The sequence below is a fragment of the Cheilinus undulatus genome, linkage group 8, assembly GCF_018320785.1.
Source record: "Cheilinus undulatus linkage group 8, ASM1832078v1, whole genome shotgun sequence".
Classification (NCBI taxonomy): Eukaryota; Metazoa; Chordata; class Actinopteri; order Labriformes; family Labridae; genus Cheilinus; species Cheilinus undulatus.
Window position 1 is genome coordinate 46,265,883 of NC_054872.1, and position 23,409 is coordinate 46,289,291.

The following is a 23,409-nucleotide window of genomic DNA, read 5'->3' on the forward strand; positions in this document are numbered from 1 at the left end:
TGTTAAAAATGGCAGATGGAATGAGTTTAAAATCAACAGAAATTGTATTAAAGTGGCAAATATATTTTTGAATTGGCAAAAATCTGTCGGAAAAAGTGCTGAAAACAGGTTACAATGTGGCAAAATTTGTGTTAAATGGCAAAAGTGGGTAAAAAGAGAAAAAAATTGTCCAAAAAAAAAAAATATTGTAAAGGGGCAAATATTAGTAGCATAATTGGATGAGAAAAGTGGTTAAAAATTGGCACATATAGATATTTTCAACATTAGAACCTAATAGTGTGACACACTTTTCAGCTTCATAATGAGAGAACTGTTATTCACGACATTAGCACCAATGCTACTGATCAAACACACATTTATTGATATCATCAATAAACCACAGCTGGGGAGGGCTATTCTACGAGTTTATCAGAGGCCCAGACAATTCTGTGTGCAGACTGACTTTCTACAGAGTTTTTGGTTACTTTGATTTCAGCATAAATCTCACCATATGACCATGTTTTTGTTTTACATTTAAATTATTTCATGCATTTAAAATATACGGTTTGAAATCATAAAAAGGTTGTTAGTTTTTGTAAGGCATCTTGCGACCCCTTCTCAATATCTCGTGACCCCCAAGAGGGTCCCAACCACCATGTTGAGAACCACTGCTCCAGAGGGCTGAACAGTCAGCTGTGGTGTCAGATCCATCCCCCTTCATGCTGGCTCTTAGAAACCACCATATCAACACGCAGGCGTTCTTTATCTGACCCTCTCTGCAGCCCAAACAGCATTGCCACCTGCAATTGACCCAAGCTCCATACTAACCACAGATAACACAAGCTAGAATAAAACTTAGAGCTGGTCCAACAGGGTACAGGGTGTTTTTAATTCTTAACAAGGCATTAACCAAATCAGCCCACACAAAAGCAGACAGATAGGCACTCAGATTAGCATAAATACGGCACATTTACTCAGAAATCCACTGAAATGTTCTCTGCCAAGTCTGTTATGTCTGATGTGTGTTCTGTTGTCCTGTGTGTCGTATAAATCTTTCATCCAGTCCTGATCTCATTATTCACTATCCTGATAAATGATGGAGCATCACTCAGACTTCTCACAGCTGGTCATTAAAGACAACAAATCAAGTTTAACCTTCATTTTTCTGGAGGTTTCCGAGGTTCTCCAGGTTGAAACTTGCTGTTCTCAGCCATGGTTTAATTCACCGATGAAAGCTGATACTGTGAGTGTGTAATTTACCGTCTCTGTGTTGTCCCTCCTCTCAGAGCCTGTCAGTCACCCGTCTAATGATTGCAATGCCCAGACTAACTGGAGTCTTTGTGTGTCCTCTGCACCAAACAAGATGAGATATAATTACTGGAGAGGAGAACACTGAGTCCAGGCTCGGCTTACTGATTTAGAAAGAGGCGACGTTCAGAGACACTAATTGTTGCTCATGTGAATGAAAGGTGATACGCAGATCACTTACCTGCTTGGTTTTATTATCACACATATATCTGTGGTCTTCTTCGGCCCTGAGGGTGTCCTCCCTCTCCTGAGTGAAAGGCTACAGCAGGGAATGATCAAACTGAGCTAAACCACAGTGAAAGTTTAGGAAAAAGTACAAATTCTAAATATTTGCATGATCATCTTAATGTGAAGAAAGATGTTTGGTTTCAGCTGCAAATGTCTTACCTCAAACTTTGGTTTGTTTCAGAATTTCAGGTCAAAATGATGAACAAAAACAAGGAATAAACAATGAAAACAGAATGAAGAGGTAAACGCCAGAGATGGAATACAGAGAGGAGGAATATATTTTAAAAAAGACACAAACCACGTTAACATGGAAAGAGAAAGTGGTGAAAAAGAGGAAAAGTTGTAAGGAGAAGGAATGCTCAGGAGGAAATGAAGATAATTTTGGATGCACTATGGCCAAAACTTCAAGGTCACACTTGTCATTTTTCATTTATGTGCCTCTGGTTTGGAGCTATTTGTGGTTCTGGCTGCTTAGGACCAATGAAAAACATCGATGCAGCAAAGATTCTGGAAATGGGATCCAATAAGAGGTTAAGGCCTTGTCCACATGTAAGCAGATATTCTTAAAGACTGAGGTTTTCCTCTGTGAAACCATATTCTCCACATGAAAACACACTGTTAAGTGCAGTAAAGAGCTCACCATGTCAACAGTAGTCTGTCTTTCAATGTGTCAGAGAAGCAGCTCACCCAGAGAGAGCGATAGGTGGTTGGGCCAGTGATGATCAACTGCAGCAGGGGTATGGTGTCAATTTTAGGACATCGTCAGGGCTCAAGGTCAAATGTCAGATCTCAGATGATAAAGCATCAGGCCAGAAAATAAAAGGGTGTCAAAAAAAAAGGCAACAGGTCTCAGAAAAAAGGCATCTGGTTTCAGTAAAAAAGGCATCAGGTCTCAGGAAAAAGGCATTAGGTCTCAGGTAAAAGGCATCAGGTCTAAGGAGAAAAAAGGTACCAGGTCTAAGGCAAAAAAGGCATCAGGTCTCAGGAAAAAAGGCATCGTATCAGGTCTAAGGTGTCAGGTCACAGGAAAAAAAAGGCATCAGGCATCAGGAAAAAAAAGACATCAGGTCTCAAGAAAAAAAGGCATCAGGAATCAGGAAAACAAGGAATTAGGTGTCAGGAAAAAAGGCATCAGGTGTCAGGAAAAAAAATGCATCAGGTGTCAGGAAGAAAGGCATCGTATCAGGTCTAAGGTGTCAGGTCTCAGGAAAAGGTGTCAGGTATCAAGAAAAAGGCATCAGATGTCAGGAAAACAAGGCATCAGGAGTCAGGAAAAAAAAGGCATCAGGTCTCAAGAAAAAAGGCATCAGGTCTCAGGAAAAAAGGCATCAGGTCTCAGGAAAAAAGGCATCAGGTGTCAGGAAAAAAAATGCATCAGGTGTCAGGAAGAAAGGCATCGGTATCAGGTCTAAAGTGTCAGGTCTCGGGAAAAAGGTGTCAGGTATCAGGAAGCCCCCCCCCCCCCCCCCCCCCAGAAGCTCCAGAAGATGATTGAATTCAGAGAATGTGAGGAGTGAAAAAGATGTGGTTTTGGGGCACTTGTGTCCCTCCAGCTACTTTGCATATTTTTGTTTGCATAGAGTTTAAATTGATGCTTCCTTTGTGATATGATTGTCTTATGATTGTCAGGGTTAACATACCAGTGGAGTCTTTTCTCTTTCTTTTATCTTTCTGTGTTTATGGGTAATAAATGTATATATTAGATGATAGGAACAGGCAGAGATAAGAGACTGGAACTGGTCATTTAGTAACTTGGAGTCCAGGAGATTTCAGCTCAATAAAGTAAAAATGTTTGTTGATGTTGTTTGATTTCATTTATTCAGTGATATTAAACCAAAGTGTTACTGATGATGATGATACAGTACATGCTTGAATTCTTTAGAGATGATGACTGGATGTCAGAAGTAGATCATAGAAAGCTCATTACAACCAAAGGAGACTTGGACTTGCTCAGCCATAGTGTATGTGAGTCTTTGCAGCAGCGATATTCTTTCTCCCATGATGCATCTGTGCTTACATTAGCGTCACATTGTACACTGGATGTTTCGAACCTTTACCATCCAGTAGTCAGCTGTAAAGGTGCCTCAAATTTTCTGCGATTATAATGACATTAAAAGGAAACTCGTTACACTGTGTGTTACCATAAACAGAACAAAGTTACTGTAACGTCGGTTTGTCTGAACTACACTGAACACAGAGACACTGAGGATTGAGGATACCAGAGCGTAAACCCAGGATAGAGTGGCTCAGTGAAGGTGGTGTTGAAAGTGTGAATGTGGATCAGAGTTTCACAGGAGACTTCATAGAAGGACAGAGATCCAGCAGGATGGTCCACATAAACGGCTACTTTATGGGAAGACCAGTTCTGGGACGGGGACGGGGAGGAGATGTGCGTTGCTTTCCTGTTGTGACTGACGGTGTAACTCTTTCTGCAGTGCAGACTCCAGGACTGATTGTTACATCCAAACAGACTGTCAGCAGTGTTTCCTTTCCTGCTGATTCCTCTGTAGCTCACTGATATTCCAACCTCTCCTCTCCACTCCACCTCCCAGTAACAGCGACCAGTCAGACCAGTGCTACACAGAAGCTGAGGTAACCGTGTATCAAATCTGTCTGGATGGTCAGGATATGAGGGGACCCTCTCCACTTCCTCCACGTTGGTCACCGTCCTGTTGTCGTCGGACAGTTTGAGAGCTCTGTGCACAGTGTTGGCGTCCACTTCCAGCTCGCAGGCGTCTGATGGAGAGAACGAGACAATTTACAGTTGACGGTTGGAATCTGGTCATTAATGATCATCTTTAGCATGCTCCATTACATACAGAGGTAGAGAAAAATTAGCTAAAACAATCACAGCCCTAAGACTGAGAATTAGACAATTGATATTTCTATTTTAAGATTAAAAAAGGTTTGCATCTGAGCACTGGTACATGGATTGACCAGGATTTAGATGGATCAGGAATCTGCAGACATATTGCAATTATCAGAGCTTTAAAGCTGCTTGTGTTTGAAGAGTAGAACACTCACACTTCCTGAGGCCAGGTTTCAGTCTGTGCCGTCCACCGTGATCCAACCTGGAGGAGGAAACCAAAGATGTTAGCACACGTCCATCCATGATGCTGTTCACATGTTGGCATAGAGATAAGGAAGTTTACTACCCCCCTATGAGCATTGCACTTTTTTCTAAGTACTTCCCAAGTGCCATCAAACAGAGCAAGGATTTTTTAACACAACAAATTCAGAGAGCCACACAGTCCAAAATAAGCATCCAAAATAAAAGTAGGATGTTTGGAAAAGCTGTGTCAAGCTTAAGCATGGGTCAGTTGCTCCATCAGTCTGTACCTCAATATCTTCAGTCTGCGGTGTGAAACTGCAGACAGGAACTTCTTTCCTTGCTCTCCTGGATGGTTGTAGCTCAGATCCAGCTCTGTCAGACAAGACGAGCTCAAAACTGAGGCCAGATGCACACAGCCTTCCTCAGTGACCATACAACCTGAAAGACTACAAATACAAACATCAGTGGGAACCAGCATCCTGTCTAGGTTCGAGAGGCAGACACTTTATGAGCGGGTTTAAAACTTTTCTCTTTTATAAAGTTTATAGTAAGAGCCGGTTCAGGCCTGGACCAGCCCCTAGATATGCTGCTATAGGCTTAGACTGACGGGGGGACTGACATGGTGGTGGTTTGACTGATTGATGATCTTGATAGCTCCTGATCATTGGTTCATCCCCAGCTCTGTTTTATTAGTACCTGATTTGCACTGAGATTATCCCTAACCAGGGTTCAGGAATACAATGGGGACCACTGAAGTTTCCTTCCTGCACATTTGTAAATATAACAAAGTCCCTCAATCGTTTTTAAAGCACATTTAGAACTGTTTTGTGTTGGTGGCAAATGTTTAAAGTATGTGTAGAAGTTCAGATGGTGGGTGACACTTTCAGTCTTCCTGAATTCAATTGTCCACTCACCGAAGAGTTTCCAGTTTGCAGTTTGGACTCTCCAGTCCAGCAGACAGCAGCGTCACTCCTGAATCCTGCAGGTCATTGTTACTCAGGTCCAGTTCTCTCAGACCAGATGAGCTGAGGACTGAAGACAGAGCTTCACAGCTGGCCTCTGAAAGGTTACAGATACTCATCCTGAAAAGGAGATCCAGTCAGTAATGTCAGCTTTAAAAATAAAAAGCATTCAGTAAAAAAAGACAGTGAAAATCATTGCCGCCTTTCACATCAGCTTTTTAAAATGGATCTCTTCCACTTCAATCTGAAGGTCCTCACATGGTCAAAAAATAACCTGGTCACTTTTGCCATGTTTTACTTGTTTAAACTAGATGAGCATCTCCATCCAACTGAGTTAAGTCATTCTAAATTGAACCAATAATTAAATCTTATGTCGTGAGATTTAATAAAAATAAACTGAGTTGAAAAGACAATGAGAGAATGTGACTTGCACAGGATAATTTCTGAGGTCAAAGTTTCTCTTTTTTTAAGGTTTTCTGGGGGAATAATATTTCAAATGAAAATGAAGTTCCACATTTGGCTCAAGAGCCACACGTTGAGTATCATTGCATTAAGGTTGACCCAAAGCATTAAGCACTACTACTTGGTGCCTGAACTTCCTAGATGGGCATTAATGCGAGGTGTATTGATGGAGACATGGTGGTGCTCTGAGCTATACTGATAAGCTATCTTATGGCCTTAATTAGAAGTATCAATTTGATTTCTTACCGAAGAGTTTCCAGTCTGCAGTGTCGACTCTTCAAACCAGCAAGCAGCTGCTCCACTCCTGAATCCTGCAGGTTGTTGTTACTCAGGTCGATCTCTCTTAAACCAGAGAAGCTGAGGACTGAAGACAGCAATACACCGCTGATCTCTGACAGCCCACATCCACTCAGCCTGAAGAGGAACCAGAAGTAAAAGAAAAGGCGATGATCACTCTTTTCTGAACAAAGAACACTAACCTGAGAAGGAATATGTGAACCTACAGAGCTTTGTTGGAGGCTTTGACCACCGGCAGCAGCCTCAGTAGAGCCTCCTCTGAAGCAGAGTATTTCTTCAGGTCAAACACATCCAGATCTTCTTCGGATGACAGTAAGATGAAGACCAGAGCTGACCACTGAGCAGGAGACAGTTTCTCTGTGGAAAGACGTCCTGATCTCAAGGACTGCTGGATCTGCTTCACCAAATAACTATCGTTCAGTTCATTCAGACAGTGGAGCAGGTTGATGCTTTTCTCTGCATTCAGATCCTCGTTGAGTTTTATCTTGACGTACTGAACTGTGTCCTGATTGGTCTCTGCGTCACACCCTTTCTGCGTCAGCAGACCTTGTAGAAGATTCTGATTGGTTGTCAGTGACAGGCCGAGGAGGAAGCGGAGGAACAAGTCCAGGTGTCCATTTGGACTTTGTAAAGCTTGGTCCACAGCACTCTGATGAAAATCCTCCAGTTTGGGTTTGTTTTTAAAGATTTTGGAGATCAGAGATGCCTCTTGTTTTTTGGCCATCAAGTTGACTCCAGAGTTGGTGAAGGTCAGATGGACATGAAGAGCAGCCAGAAACTCCTGAACAGTCAGATGGACGAAGCAGAAGACCTGGTCCTGGTACAGTCCTTTCTCCTCTTTGAAGATCTGTGTGAACACTCCTGAGTACACTGAGGCTTCTCTGATGTTGATGCCACACTCTGTCAGGTCTGGTTCATAGAAGATCAGGTTTCCTTTCTGCAGCTGCTCAAAAGCCAGTTTTCCCAGAGACTCAATCATCTTTGTGGTCTCTGGATTCCAGAGTAGATCAGTCTCAGCTGCTCCATCATACTTGATGCTCTTCACTTTGGACTGAACAACCAGGAAGTGAATGTACATCGCAGTCAGGGTCTTGGGGAGCTGTCCTCTCCTCACAGTCTTCAGCACATCCTCCAGGACTGTAGCAGTGATCCAGCAGAAGACTGGGATGTGGCACATGATGTGGAGGCTTCGGGATGTCCTGATGTGGGAGATGATCCTGCCGGCCTGCTCCTCCTCTCTGAATCTCTTCCTGAAGTACTCCTCCTTCTGTGGGTCAGTGAACCCTCTGACCTCTGTCACCATGTTAACACACTCAGGAGGGATCTGATTGGCTGCTGCAGGTCGTGTGGTTATCCAGAGGTGAGCAGATGGAAGCAGGTTTCCCCTGATGAGGTTTGTCAGCAGCACATCAACAGAGGTGGACTTTCTCACATCAGTCAGGATTTCATTGTTGTTGAAGTCCAGAGGGAGTCGACACTCGTCCAGACCGTCAAAGATGAACAAGACCTGGAACTCTTCAAACCGGCAGAGTCCTGCTTCTTTGGTTTCAGGAAAGAAGTAATGAATGAGCTCTACCAAGCTAAACTTTTTCTCCTTCAGCACATTCAGCTCCCTGAAAGTGAATGGGAATGTGAACTGGATGCCCTGGTTGGCTTTGCCTTCAGCCCAGTCTAGAGTGAACTTCTGTGTTAAGACTGTTTTGCCGATGCCAGCCACACCCTTGGTCATCACGGTTCTGATTGGTTCATCTCTTCCAGGTGGAGCTTTAAAGATGTCTTCTTGTCTGATGATTGTCTCTGGTCTGTGTGGTCTCCTGGACATTGTTTCGATCCATCTGACCTCATGTTCTTCGTTGACCTCTCCAGGCCCTCCCTCAGTGATGTAGAGCTCCGTGTATATCTGGTTCAGAAGGGCTGGGTTTCCTGTTTTAGTGATCCCCTCAAACACACATTGGAACTTCTCCTTCAAGTTAGACTTGAGTTTGTGTCGGCACACTGGAGCATGGGTTCCTGAAGAAACAAACAACTGATATCTCAGTTTCTTTTTTGTCTTTTCTTCAATCTGCAGTTCATTACATTTGCATACATTAGATATGTGTCTCATAATACACCACATTCCAAATTATTATGCAAATTTAATTTTAGTGTCATAAATGTTCCATTTCTTGTTTTTCAATGAAACTCATGGATGGTATTGTGTCTCAGGGCTCTTTGGAACACTGAAATTAATCTCAGACACCTGTGATAATTGGTTTGCCAGGTGAGCCCAATTAAAGGAAAACTACTAAAGAAGGACGTTCCACAATATTAAGCAGGCCACAAGTTTCAGCAATATGGGAAAGAAGAAGGATCTCTCTGGTGTAAAAACATTAGATATTTCATGAAAACTGCTGGTGCCTCTGGAGTCCCACCAACCTCAAGGTGTAGGATCCTCCAGAGGCTTGCAGTTGTGCATAAACCTACTATTCAGCCACCCCTAACCAATGCTCACAGGCAGAAACAGTTGCAGTGGGCCCAGACATGCATGAAGACTCATTTTCAAAGAGTCTTGTTTATTGATGAGTACTGTGCAACCCTGGATGGTCCAGGTCCCAGGAGTAGTGGATAGTTGGTGGATGGCCACCATGTCCCAACAAGGCTGCAAGGAGGTGGGGGAGTCATGTTTCAGGCCAGAATCATGGGGAGAGAGCTGGTAGGCTCCTTCAGGGACCCTGAAGGGGTGAAAATGACCTGGGCATATTATATAGAGATTATGACTGACGACTTTCTTCCATGGTACAAAAAGAAGAACCGTGTTTTCTGTAGCAAAATTATCTTCATGCATGACAATGCCCCATCTCATGCTACAAAGAATCCCTCTGTGTCATTGGCTGCTATGGGCATAAAAGGTGAGAAACTCATGGTGTGGCCCTCATCCTCCCCTGACCTCAACCCTACTGAGAACCTTTGGAGCATCCTCAAGCTAAAGATCTATGAGGGTGGGAGGCAGTTCACATCAAAACTGCAGCTCTGGGAGGATATTCTGACATCTTGCAAAGAAATTCAAGCAGAAACTCTCCAAAAACTCACAAGTTCAATGGATGCAAGAATAGTGAAGGTGATATCAAAGAAGGGCTCCTATGTTAACATGGAACTTGGCCTGTTAAGATGTTTTTGATTGAAATAGCTTTGATTTCAGTAAATATGACCTCCTAATACTGTAAATTCAGCTAATGACCATTTTCAGTTCTTTACAGCCCCTAAAATGTTTTTAAACTGTTGTGCATAATAATTTGGAACAGTGCATTTTGAGTTTTTTATTTGAAAAAAAAAAAGTTTTCATTGGAAGGTTTGTTAATAAATGAATGAATTATACTCTAACAGTTGATGACTTGAAAATTACACTGACTGTCATTTGCATCTATTATTTAGAAAAATCAGAGAAATTTATCATTTGCATAATGATTTGGAACGCAGTGTATGTGCTTAGAAAAACTTACGATTCCACAGATGGTCAGCCAGCTCCCCCTGATTCATTCTTTTCAGGAAGTCTGTAGTGATCTTCAGAAATGCCTTGCTGCTGCCCCTCTGCTCTTCATCCCCTCCATCCAGCACCTCGTCATCCTCACTCAGACTCTCTAAGCATTTGGGGAGATGTGAAGTTAAAATTCTCTGGATTTTCTTGAGCTCGCTCTTTACAAAGGTGATGAGGTTCTCCTCCAGCAGCTGGAACACAATAAAAGAAAAAACACTTACGTAAATGCATATAACAGACACTGTGTTACATTGGTCTGAGGCCTGCTGGTAAAAACAGAACAGTTTAGAGACTAAGTTACAGTTTATCATATCTCTGCATGTGTGGATCATGGTGAAAGTGGTGTAGACACACCATAAATATGGAGTCCAGGTCTGTATGATGCCCCTTGGCCTGATCATTTTGGTATTCTGATGTTCTCAGCTGAATTCTGCAGAAAAACAAACATCAGGTTTAAGGACTTTACAGACATTGCTTGGATGGTCAACACAATAACAGGACATAAATCGGGTCTTCATAGAACTTACAGAACGTTTTTAGCAATGTTTGTGTCCCAGAATGCATTGTGACTGGGCCATGACAACCAAAAACAGGCTGTTGTTGTCACATCATGTTTTATCTGGACAGCGTATGCACAGACTGAAACTGAAGGAGACAGTCTGAATGACTCATTATAGAGAGAAAAAGACACAGAGAGGCTGTGACGTGTCCCTCTGTGTCACTGCAGACAGGAACTGCTCTAAATTATGACTCAAATACCCAAAAGCACTAGGACTTTATTTGTAAATTGTGAATATTTTGAAGACTTTTTGTCACAGCATCATGATTTTTTTGATTCTTTAGTCCCAAAGACATGGGAAAACAAGTTTGTGCAAAAAAAACTTTACAAGCTTCTTAAGACAATAGCACCCAATAGCATCTATTGCAATCGTGGATCAAACCCACAATCAAATGCATTCTCCCTTTAAAAAAATCCCCAGACTTTGGTCATGACCGTTCACCAGTGCCAGTCTTACCCTCCATCAGCAGGCTGTCTACCTTCAAAGAAAAGAGGGGGATCCATAGACCTGTCACTCATCATTGATACACATCTGGGTCCAGGAGATCCTGCTCTCTGCATCCTGAAAAAAAAAAAAAAAAACATATCCAAGCTCTTGCTGATCTCATTCACATGTAGGGCAAAGTGTCATCAGCATACACTGCAATCAGCAACTCACTAATATAACTGAGTATCATCAGTCAGGTGCATATAAATGCATTCATCTATGACATGGTCAAACATTGGTTCATGCTCTGAGTTTTTTTTTTGATTGGAGCAGTTTGGTCCCTGCATGCTTAGGTACAAAATTTTCATATTTCATGGAGAAACATTAGAAAAGATCTTAGATATAAAGTCCTACCCTCCATCAGCAGGACGTCCATCTTTAAAGTTAAAAAGAGGATCAATAGACCGGTCACTCCTCATGGACGCACAGCTGGGTCCAGGAGAGTCTGCTCTCTGCATCCTGATACACACATGTTCCAGTTCTTGTTCATATCATTTAAATGGCACACAAAGTTAAGTGTATAACACATGGATCTATGACAAGTACAAACATTGCCATGCTCAGGATCTTAGGCCTTCTTTTGCAAAAAATAATATTGTAGAAATGATCTTAAACATGAAGCCTTACCCTCCATCAGCAGGTTGTCCATCTTTAAAGTTAAAAAGAGGATCCATAGACCGATCACTCCTCATGGACACATAGCTGGGTCCAGGAGAGTCTGCTCTCTGCATCCTGATACAAACATGACATGGAGCAGAGTGTGGCTGGGTTATCAGGCCAAAATCATATCTAGATGTTTGTTCTGCATGACAAATGAGAACTCATTTTTTTTGTAAAAAAAGAAGAAATGGTTGTCACAATACCATAATGAAAAAAACTTAAAAATAAAAAAGAATTTTTTGATAATTAAAAAAAAACATTGCCTGATATTGCATGTCTGGGACTTCTAATGTTGTTGCTATGGTATCAACAGGTTTCCATGTCATTTGATTTTTACTTATATCAAAATGCTCCTTATATGAAATCAAACAACCACAGAAAAGTAATGCGCCATTTTAAAATTTCAAATCAACTACATTGCATTCGGAATTATTATGTAAATTGGATTTTAGAGTCATAAACATTCATTGTTTTGTTTTTCAGTAAAACTCTTTGGATCACTGAAATCAATCTCAGTGGGAGCAAACTGGGGTTAGCTGTCTTACCCAAGGACACATCAACACGTGACTGCAGGAGCTGGGGACCGAACCCTCAACCTTCTGATTGCGGGATGACCAACTCTACCTGAACCAAAGTCACCCTGACTTAAATAAGCAGACCTCTAGTCTGAAAGCTCATGTAAATAAATTATTTTGTTTCAGTAAAGCAGAAGAAAATCATTACACACAGCTCAGCAGCAATCACCTTTAGAGTTAAGGATATTTACAAAGCCCCCCAACTGTTTGGTTTCTGTTTCATCAGAAAATCAAACCAGCAACTCACAAAACCGCAGTCACTTCCACCATGAATAGAAACTCTGTAATAGTTCAGTTCAGGCACATATGTTGATCTTTGTGTTTCTCTACTTCCTGTGTGTTTTTTCTGTCTTCCTCCTCTTTGTTTTCACCCCTTTGTCCTTATGCAATACTGGAAAATTCAACTTCAATGAACCATCTAGTTATTAAGAAATGCTGCAGTGAATCTAAACCATCATTGAGGAAGTGAAGATGTGCTCGTCAGTGATCTGGTTCATTTTACTCTGGAGTGGCAGCCTGCGGCTCTTTAAGAGTCTCTGCTGCTGGGCCAGGGAAAGGAAATGAAGGCAAACATATATATTATTTTCTAATGAGATAGTTTTGCATATTTTATCTGTAAAATATTCCATTTACTAATTTTTTCAATTTTTAACCTCCACCTTTTCATTTTTCCTGCCCATTTCTCCCACTTTAAATATATTTTTACTCATTTACAAATCCCATTTTACAACCTTAACTGCCCATTTTTGCCACTTTTTGATCCATTTTAGCCACAGTTAACCTGTTTTCCTATTTCTGCCTATTGTTATTGTATTCTGCCCACCACCTTTTCTGCCCACTTTGCCACTTTCTGCTAATTTTGGCCTCTTTTAACCCATTTCAGCACTTCTATTGTCAACTTCAACTGCATTTCACTCTTTTTTACTCCCAGTTTTGCCACTCTTTCTGCCTGTTTGTATGATTTTCAAGACATTTTACGACTTTCTGTCACTTTATACTCACTCCTGAGACCTGATGACCCTCAAAGCCTAGCTGCTGTCAAAGACTGCCTGCTGGATGGCACAACCCCTCTACTGTTTTCTATCAAATGTAAAATCAACAGATAGAAATCTAGGAGTTCATTTTGATTCTGACCTCACCTTTGCAGCAAACATCCATAAAATCATACAGTCATGCTTCTTTCATTTATGCATTTTTTCCAAATTAAACTGATTTTGCAGAGATAAGTGGTTGTATATGGAATGCATGAGAAGAGTGATCTACCAATGCGCTTAAGTTTAACGGGAAGTGTGTTTAGGTGCTGTCTCTTTTTTTCTCTCTGAGGTTTTTGAAAAGTTAAACATGCTTTAATATGTGCTCAGAAGTCTTCCCTCTTCTCCTCGCTGTTTCTAAAGTTTAAGGCAATGATGAAAAGTGTCACTTACCTGAAGCTGAACTCTGAGAACCGAACTGTATCACAGTGGCACTAAAAAGAAAGTCAAAAAGAGGAAGGCCCTCTGTCAGCACTGAACCAACCCCAGCAGCAGGGTCAGGTGATTAAAAGAGGAAGGTGTCCTTTCTGTTCTAAGAATGTTTTTTTTTTTTAATGATAAATGAGAATAAACCTGAACTTTTTGCTATTACTGCTAATCAAACAACAAAAAACTGAACAGTTTGAAACCAAAACCACAGAATACAGAAAATATTTACACACTCACACTAAACTTCATCCATCCATCACCCTGCTTATCCCGTGTTGGGTTGTGAGGGCAAGAGGCTGTCCCAGCTGTCACTGGGTAAGAGGTGGGGTACACCCTGCACAAATCACCAGTCAACCACAGGACTGACGTACAGAGACAAACCACCAGTTATACTCTCAGCCAATTTAAAGCCCCCAGTTACCCTAACAAGCATGTCTTTGGTGGTGAGAGGAAACCAGAGTACCCAGAGAGACCCCAAGCATGCATGGGGAGAACATACAAACCCCGTACAAAAGGCCCTGACCAGGAAGTGGACAAGGAACCGTCTTGCTGTGAGGCCATGCAGGCCTGTCCACAGAATTGGCTGGGTCCCTGAGAAACCATTTAGATTTCAGGCACACTTTCAGCCTGACCTTGAGTCGATTGTCACAGCAGCTCCTAACTTAATGTTGGATTTCTGGCAGTTTTTGTTTTGTAAACTGTCAGACAGCATCTTATAACACAATGAAAGCAGTAAGCCCTTTTTGACGAGTCTTCCCAATAAAAGGGAAGTAAGTGAGCAGGAAGAGGCCGACCTGTGGACCTCCAGCTGAATATTTGTTACTATTGAGCTGCTAGTTGTGTTTGCTGGAAATGCTGCTTGCTATTTCCTCTTTGTAAATCAACCTGACAAGCTCTGCTGAGTGAGAAAAGTGAAAGAAAGTCAAGAAAATATTTCTGTCACTCACTCCTGATGCCTTGTCATCTCTTTCTTTCCCTTTTTCCTCGCCCATTTCAACACGAGCAACAAAGAAGAAGAACAGGAAGAACGGGTGACTGGGTGAAAACAGTGCATCACTCAATCTCATCTTATGTTATAGTTTCATGTCCTATGGCATTTTCTTACATCATAAGCCTCCTGTATTCTATGCCAGTGGTTCTCAATGTGGGGGTCGGGACCTCCTTGGGGGTTGCGAGACACTCAGAAGGGGTCTCCAGATGCCTTGAAAAAACTAGGACTCATTTCAAACTACATATTTGCCACTTTACACAAACTTTGCCAAATTTTAACCTGTTTTCATCACTTTTCCCCACCAAGTTTGACACATTTTAACACATTTTTGCCACTTGAAACCCATTTATGTCCATTTTAAACCCTTTCCACCACTTTTTTCTGCCTGTCTTTTGCACCTGTAAACCAATTCTTTCCATTTCTTTCTACTTTCCACCTCTGTTGACACATTATTGCTACATTAACCACTTTAAATGCCCATTTTTGCCAATTTAACCCACTTCTGCCCATTTTTCTGCCTCAGTTAAACCATTTTTGCCAGGTCAAACAACTTTTCTTCCAATTTCACCAAAATTTCCACCCCTTTTTGCCACTTTAACCCAAATTTGGCCACTTTTAGCTATATTTATTTGGGTTTATGCCACTTAAACACATTTTTGCCATTTTTGCTTTTTGTTTTTTGACACTTTATCCAATTTTGTCTCTTCTAACCCATTTCTGCTACTTTCAAAATCCCATTTCACCACCACTTTGACCGATTTTTGCAATTTTTAACCCATTTATGGCATTTTTAACCAATTTTAATTCTTTTGAATATACAGTAGGTTGAATATAAAATACGGGTATCACAGCTTAACGGTACAATGAACCATGATTTGCTAACCTCCATGGTCCCCCAGTTTGGTTGGGTCCCAGAAACCTCTACCCTTTGTCCCCCATCATGGGCGGCCTTGTCTGCACATGACTATTCTTGATTGTGCATGACTGTGTTCAACCACCTTCAGGTACCGTGGGGGTCCCCGGTCTCTAGCACCTCTATTTTGGGGGTCGCCTTTTGAGAAGAACCACTATTAATTGGTTTTGGCAGCAGCAATTTAGCAAATCAAAAGAAATAAATAGTTAAGGAGTCAAAAACTGTGTAGAAATATTCCTGAGTACCACATCTCTGCAGCAGTTGAACCCTGTTAGTCATTAGATTTCATTCTTAAAATCTGTTGTTTCCTCTCTTTTGTTCCTCTCTAAATGCGAGCACCCAGGGATCATTCCCTCTACTTTCCAGAGAAACATGGTCAGATCTTTTCAGGACACTTTTTACACTTTGACGCCCCTCTGAGCTCCTAATGGGAGCGGGTTAAATGAAAGAAGAGTGAAAATGATAGGCCTGGGGTATTGTGCTCTCGCTGTGTAAAGGCAGAGAGCTGAGAGCTGACTCTCTCTCATGGAGCAGCAGCGAAACTCAGCAGCAGGAATTCAGTCGCCCCTAACCCCCATGGGAAGTGAAAGGTGGCCAGGTTAATAGCATATTGACAAGCAGCATGACGAGAGTGTGTGCATGATCAGGAAGCGCCCACATGGAGTAATGGGAGGTGTGGCGAGCGCAACTGGAGGGGAACAAAAGGAATTCACAACACCTGAGACAAAGCAGAGGAAGAGAGGTCAGTGTGGCAGCAGAGTTTGGAAAAGATCCCAGCAAAGGAGACATGATGGATGGAGGGTTTAGTCTCATTCACGTCTCTTATTCTTAGAGAAAGAGCCACTATTATAATCAGTGACGCTTTAACTACAATAGTTTTATAAACTATAATAAAATAAAGCCAATGAACAGTTCTTTGCATACTTTTATAACCATGTAAAATCTGGCAAAAAAGACCCAGGAATGTTGAGCAGTAAGAATCCTACATCAGACAAGAATGGGACAACATTCCTCTCCCAAAATTTACCCAGAGTTTACCAGACTGTTGTTAAAGGAAGAGGGGATGCTAAACATGGCCCTATCCCTACTTTTTTGAGATGTGTTGCTGCCATCAAATTTAAAATGAGCTAATATTTTTCATGAAATGGTAAAATGTCTCAGTTTTAATGGCTGATATTTTGTTTATGTTCTGTTGTGAACTATAAGATTTGACAATTACTGCATTCTGTTTTTATTTACATTTTACACAGTGTGCCAACTTTTTTGGATTTGGGGTTGTATACAGCTGTGCTGGTTGCAGGTACCATGGCAACATGGTCATGTGCAGACAAGGCCGTCTATTAGGGGGAAAAATGGGAGAGCTTTCCAGGACCCAGACAAACTGGGGGCCAGAAAAATCATGGTCCATTGTAAAGTTAAGCTGTGGTATTTTATATTTAACCTGAATAATAACCACTCTTTACCAAAGAAACAAATTTGAATTCATTTGTGTGGTAAGTAGCCCTCTTTTAAAAATTTAAATCCTTTTGTTGAGAACAGAATTAAAATACATTTTTAAAAAAGCTAAAATGGGTTAATAATGACAAAAATGGTGGGACAGGTGGTGAAATTGGATTTTAAAAATGGCAAACATGGGTTAAAATGTCAAAAATGGGCATATGAACTAACATTTTCTGTAGTATTTCTGGTATTTTCTTACTGCGCCTCTGTTTTTTTTTATACAATTTAGAGTAAATTGATTATAACAGGTACAAAGAATTTTGGATTTGCCACATTAGATTACTGTAGTCAATAGCTGTGAATTAGGCTGAAAAGTATGCTGCAAAAATAAACATTTTAGCATGCATTTGTGTAATTTAGCTGTTCCCAAATGGTGTGGGGTTGTGAATTGGATTAACCACGCAGTCTCACTACAACCATACATCAACTATATCTAGATACAGTCTGTATTATAGTTAGTACAGTTTCTATTGATGCTGTGGGAAAATTTAAAGAGTTGATTTTGCATGGATATGAAGATGAAAAAAACCACTGGGGTACTTAATGGTAACTAAATACATATGAACTGATAGATAAGGTACTTAAAATTTTGCATAGTTATTAGGAAATGAATGAGGACCTACCTGCTAGTTAAGTGTTAGTTAACATGGGTATACAAAGAATAACTCTACATATAATTATGTAGTTAGAACTGAATCACAGCTGACTCATTCTAGTTGAACATAGTTTTTGTATACTTATATTTGTATACATTGAGTCATTTATGTAGTGCTTGAATATTTGAATCTTGAACTGTATCATTTGTGTGTTTTAACATACACTTGACATTTTTAGTAGATTCGATTGATTTTTAGCGCGTGTTTTTAGTACATTTTTAATTTTATTGCTTGCCTATTACTTTTGTTGCTGTCCACACAGATATAAACATTGACAGGCAGATAGTTCCTCTATATAAAGTCAGGCAGTGAGGACAGGGTAAAGAGCAACTGAACTGAAGGTGTTATTGATACTGTTATAGATAGACTTCACAACACTTTACTACAAACCTTGATGTGTATAAAGCTGAAACCTCAACTGACCAAGTTTGCCTTCAATATGTGTGAAACAGTGCCCTCTGCTGGATATTTGCTTCATCTGCAGATGGCTGCTGCAGAAGTCTCATCATCAGCATGTGACACAGCATTGTAATATCATGCATTGACTACTGCAGCTCATTACTGGCCTCCCTGCATGCACATTCAAACCTCTGCAGATGATCCAGAATGCAGCAGGACGTCTAGTCTTCAACCAGTCCTCTCTACGCTGGCTTCCAGTTGCAGCTCACATCAAATTCAACACTTGACTCATTCCTTACAAAGCAGCTGAACCTAAAACTGCCCCTGTTTACCTTGAATCCCTAATCCAGGTCTACACTCCCTCATGCCTGCAACCCTCTGCCAGTGAAAGGAGCCCGGTACATCAGGCCCCTAAGTCACGAGCTCTACTCTGTTGTCACTCAATGGTGGAATCACCCAACTCCATTTGATCAGAGTCGACAGCTTGGTACTTTGGTGCCATATATATTGGCAAAGACAATGTCACTGATGAAGACCATATGAGGTGTCATGTTGATCACTTATTGGTTTGTTGTTGATGATGTGTGTGTAGGGGGAAAACCCTTCTATACACCAAGTGTATAGCATAGCACCTGTGTACGGTTGCACTTGAAGCACATTGTGACACTTACTGATGTTGTTTCCTCCTGTCTAGACCTTTGCTTGTCACTAATATATTGTTATGATTTTCCATTGCCTTAAAAGAACTATATCTTATTTGTTGGAGTTGCTAGGCAACAGGTGCGACAGATCTGAAAGTGACTGACAATGGAGACTGACAAGGTAGGCCCCTCACTCTCTGATAATTAAAGATTAGAAATGTCAGGTAAATGTTGGTTGACTTTTCTTCTTCTGTAACTCTTAATAATCCAGGACATACAGGACTGTCTGCAGCAGAGAGGATTAAGGAGAGATGTTGATGTCTGCCAGCTCAGACTCTCCAAAAAGTAAGACAGTTTCCTGTGATTGAACCATTTTTACTGATCTCACTGCAATTTCTGCAAACATTAAGATTCAAATTGCTGCATGTCTTTTAAAAATGAAAGAAATCCCACTTGTTGCTTGTTTTGCTTAACAGAAAGCTCGCCAGTGTCCCTGATTTGTCCAGATTTTCCTTCCTGAGGGAGCTGTGGCTGAATAACAACAAGGTGAGATTCTGCATTGCTGTGTGAGCTTCAGCAACTGGATTTCTGACTGAATTAATAACTAAAATATTATTTTGATTTTAATTTTTCAGATCAGAGAGCTCAGCTGTCGGTCCATCAACTGCTGCCTGACTGAACTTTACCTCCACAACAACAACATCAAGTCTATATCTGGTGAATCATCATACTTCCTTTAAATGTAGAAGATAATGTGAATGTATTCTTAGAGGCAGAGGGGGGAAATATTTGGCTTTTTTTCATGTTTTTAGTTTAAAGATGGCTGTAGAGATGGTTCTGAATCCAGGGTTCAGTTTTAGTTTGTCTATCTAGTTTGAATTTCCATTTCTAGTGAATAATTGTTAGGGTTAGGTTTAGGTGTAAGGGTTAGGGTTAGGCGGTTAACGTTAGGGTTAAATACCACCTAATTACCAGAGAATCTTAACAGTGTTAGAAAGAATTAGTTGATAATTGATACATTATTACTAGGCATATACTTCCTTAAAAGTACCATGTCTACAAGTTATAACTTGTAAAATACCACCTTATTACTAGTTAATTACCAACTTATTCTTGGGAAATTAGAAGACAACTTCACTTGTTGCTATAAAATGACTAGGTAATCAAGGCCCACTAAAAAAGTGCTACCCATAGGTTAAAGAGGCTATTTTGTATGGATGGTGTGCCTTAAAATTTTGGGTTGATCTTTAAGACCCTGTAAAGTGAAAATAAATCTGTATTTAGGTTTGTTGTATGATAGGTCGCTGTGTTTTGAACCTCCAGGTCAAATTTCAGTCAAATAAAACATCGTCAAGTTTGTAAAATTAAGCTTCAAAATCATGAAAAATTAGGCAGTACAATCTGCTCCAGGATGGTGTGGGTGTGTCTGTTGAATGAGCTTAAGCCACGCCCACTCAGGAGAAATATGATCCTCTCAGATTTAAAAAATGTTACAATCTGTATGGAGGAAAGCAATCTCGCCATCAGCCTGCCCTTTGACCTTATAAACAGAGCAAAGCTGCCTATCCATTTTCAAATCTCAGCTCAAATCTCTGTTTTAATACTTTAAATGATCCAATGACCACTGTGGCTGGTGGATTTGGCAAATTTACCTCACAATTAAAAAAAAAAAAAAACAGCATTTAACCAACTGTTAACTTTCAATAAAGGCAGTGACATCAGCTAACAACAGACTGTACTGAGGTGAACTGCTCTGTGATTTTATATTGTAGCGTTGGAGGGGCGGGGTCATTCCGTACTGTGGGCTCATGACATCATGAGCCCACATATTGGCCCCGCCCAATTAAATCAAGAGAGGAGAGAGGTAAAAAACTTTCTAATGGTCTAAATACAAAATTCAGCAATACAGCAACCATATTCCAACATATCTAGAGTGTTAAGACAAAAACTTTGGATTTCACTTTACAGGGTCTTTAAGTGATCTACAACAATATTTGGTCAACAAAAAAAACAAAGTAGTGCACACCATACACAAAACAAAGGGTTGCATGCTGCCTGATGTATTAAATGAAAGAAAATAGCTTCGTGCAAGCACAGAAAGTAAATTTTTGGATTACATCAATAAATATGAGTTTAATTTACTTTCCTGAATTAAATAAAACCAAATAAACTGACAAATGTTGTATATGATGTCTCCTCTTCTCTGCTCTGCTTCTGCTGATATCATTAAGCAGCATGCTGCCCACCTGGTGCATGCTGCACTTACTAGCTGCTTCCTCTTCCCTGCCATCCTGTGCACCAGCACAAACAGTTAAATATTTTACGAGAGCTATATTAATCTACCACATTTTAAACAGAATAAACAAATAAATACATAGCTTAACGGCACTAAATATCTTTAAGTAACTTTTTAAAAGGTGGTCCACTTTGAATTGACCCTCTTTTCTGTCTCTTATAGGTGCTCTCAGTCATCTAACGTGCCTCCGACTTTTGTTCCTCCACAACAACCAGATCAGAGGGCTGGAGGAGACCGTGCATGAGCTCAGGAGGATGCAGCAGCTCCAGGCTGCGAGTAAGTGATGAGGGTCAGCTTTAAGTCTGCAATAATAGAGAGGCTCACTAACCTGACACGCCAGGTGGATTTGTTTCACACATCCATCCATCCATCCATCCATCCAGAGGATTTGAAAAAAAACTCTGAGTGTGATTGGATGAATGCTCAGTCTGTCACATCTTTATGGGCCAATCAGAGCAACAAAACATGTGACGTAGCTGCGACCGAAGTGCGCCTGCACAGCTACCGAGAAATAACAACGAACCATGGGGACTGTTGACATGTCAGTGCCCGACTTCTGTCGTTTTTGAAAAGAAAACAACTCACTGCTGTTCTTTGTTCTTCTTTTAATGAAGAAATATCGTCAGGTTCTTATAACACTGGCGCTTTAGCGGCATCCACGCTAATCTCTTCCACCACAATTGCACCGGCCTCTTGTAGCTGTTTGCTTGCGACTCCGCCGCGCCTGAAATTACTGCCCCTTGTCGCTGATTGGTTCTGTCACTTTCTAACTGGGCCCAAACGGTTTAGATGGGTGAGAAACAAGGAAACAGGCGGATCCATCTGCTTTGCAAGGTTAGGGGCTCACAGTCTACAAGTTCAAAATAACAAGACATGAGAATATGTGGAACCAGAGGTGTAGTGGAGCCTGCAGAGGAAGAGATTCTCTAGCGACCATCCAGAACAGGACAAACGACCGTGTTATATAAAATACACCTATAAATAAGGATCAATGTGAAAGTATGAAGAGGGAAGCAAAATGATAGAAAGAAGTGACCAAAGCCCAATCAACAGCGGCTATTGACAAGTTTTGACTTGACTGTGCCGCGTACGCTGTGTGTCAGAAGATTTAAAAGCAGGTTTATTATATGGAGGCAAAAATAATGCTCCATATACCTGTGTACACTACATTATATCAGCATGTGTAATATGTTGGATTCTGCTTGAAATGAACAGTCTCTTTGCAGCTTTTTTCCTGAATCCCATCTCTCATGAACCTGGGTATCGTCTCCATGTGATCCACTGCCTGCCCTCTGTCCAGGTTTTAGATGAGAAAGGTAAAATCTACAGACAGTCAACTTAGATATTGAGGAGTTTTTCATTTACAGTCATTATAGAGATGTTATGTTTAATTCAAGCACATGCTTTAGATGTTTGCACTCTTTGCTCAGTTCTGCAAAAAGTCTTCTCTTTAGAATGAGTGTTTTATTCCGTTCTTTTCTTATTTTGTTGTCAGAGGTGAAGACAGTGGAGAGGAGGAGGTCGTTCCAGCTGCACAGTCAGGAGCGTCACCGTATCCTCCAGTCTGTAGCCTTCTGCAGAAGAGCAGCAGTCTGCAGAGTGTAATCCATAAAAAGAATCATGATTTCACTGGTCAGTGTCTGCTTACAGATCTCAGGGAAATGCATTTCCATAAAGTAATAACTAAACAGATTTACCAGACCTCTTTATCCTGCTCTTCATCCATGATGGAGGCTGCTTTTATTTATGAGAGAAGATTTAATAAAACTTTATTATCAGAGGTTTTTATCCTTTGAGGTGCAGTAGGATGAATGTGAGAGAAATGTATCACTTCAGGTGGAAGAGAAAAGTGTACAGTGATGTGAAAAAGTATTTGCCCCCTTTCTCATTCCTGATGTTTTTGCATATTTATCACACTTAAATGTTTTGGATCATCAAACCAGTTTTTATATCTCACAAAGATAACCCAAGTAAATAGAAGATGCAGTTTCTAAATGGGGATTTTATTTATTAAGGGGGGAAAAAATCCAAACCTATCTGGCCCTATGTGAAAAAGTAATTGACCGCCTTGTTAAATAATGAGTTAACTGTGATTAACCACAGTTTTTGGAAAGCTGAGTTCAATTTCGCTGGCCACACCCAGGCCTGATTACCGCCATATTTGTTGAATCAAGAAATCACTTCAGACAAAGTAGGCTACAAGATCTCAAAAAGAAACACATCATGCCACAATCCAAACCATTCAAGAACAAATGAGAAACAAAGTGATTGAAGTCTATCAGTCTTGAAAAGGTCGCAAAGCCATTTCCAAGGCTTTGAGACTCCAGAAAACCACGGTCAGAGCCATTATCCACAAATGGAGAAAACTGGGAACAGCAATGAACATTCCTAGGAGTGGTCAGCGAACCAAAATGAATCCAAAAGTGCAATGACGACTCATCCAGGAGGCCACAAAAGAACCCAGAACTAC

The 23,409-nt window shown here is 40.8% G+C and overlaps 1 protein-coding gene across 3 annotated transcripts; it reads right to left on the reverse strand.

Annotated features, from left to right (window-relative positions):
• Positions 1–3,316: 3,316 nt before the first annotated feature.
• Positions 3,317–13,541, reverse strand: LOC121514284 (protein NLRC3-like). 3 transcript variants are annotated; one of them, XM_041794420.1, is made up of 12 exons: positions 13,508–13,541; positions 11,476–11,580; positions 11,203–11,307; positions 10,819–10,923; positions 10,157–10,232; positions 9,768–9,993; positions 6,495–8,298; positions 6,238–6,405; positions 5,482–5,649; positions 4,855–5,013; positions 4,540–4,586; positions 3,317–4,251 (listed from the first exon to the last, which is right to left on the reverse strand). In XM_041794420.1, the coding sequence occupies exons 2-12, from the start codon at positions 11,577–11,579 to the stop codon at positions 3,698–3,700; spliced, it is 3,516 nt and encodes a 1,171-aa protein (XP_041650354.1). In that variant the 5' UTR covers position 11,580; positions 13,508–13,541; the 3' UTR covers positions 3,317–3,697. The 3 variants fall into 3 exon arrangements, with proteins under 3 accessions (XP_041650354.1, XP_041650355.1, XP_041650356.1); XM_041794421.1 differs by having other exon boundaries at positions 11,203–11,329; positions 13,508–13,523; XM_041794422.1 differs by lacking the exons at positions 10,819–10,923; positions 11,203–11,307; positions 11,476–11,580; positions 13,508–13,541 and adding an exon at positions 10,330–10,801.
• Positions 13,542–23,409: the final 9,868 nt, after the last annotated feature.

What these genes read in the sequence shown, in the direction of transcription:
- LOC121514284 (XM_041794420.1), bottom strand. Translation starts at nt 11,579, where the DNA reads ATGCAGAGAGCAGACTCTCCTGGACCCAGCTATGTGTCCATGAGGAGT. An exon ending in AGACAGCCTGCTGATGGAGG is followed by an intron (nt 10,233 to 10,818) that starts GTAAGACTGGCA and finishes GTTTTTCTGCAG; the next exon opens with AATTCAGCTGAGAACATCAG. An exon ending in TGCAGACTGGAAACTCTTCG is followed by an intron (nt 5,650 to 6,237) that starts GTAAGAAATCAA and finishes TCTCCTTTTCAG; the next exon opens with GATGAGTATCTGTAACCTTT.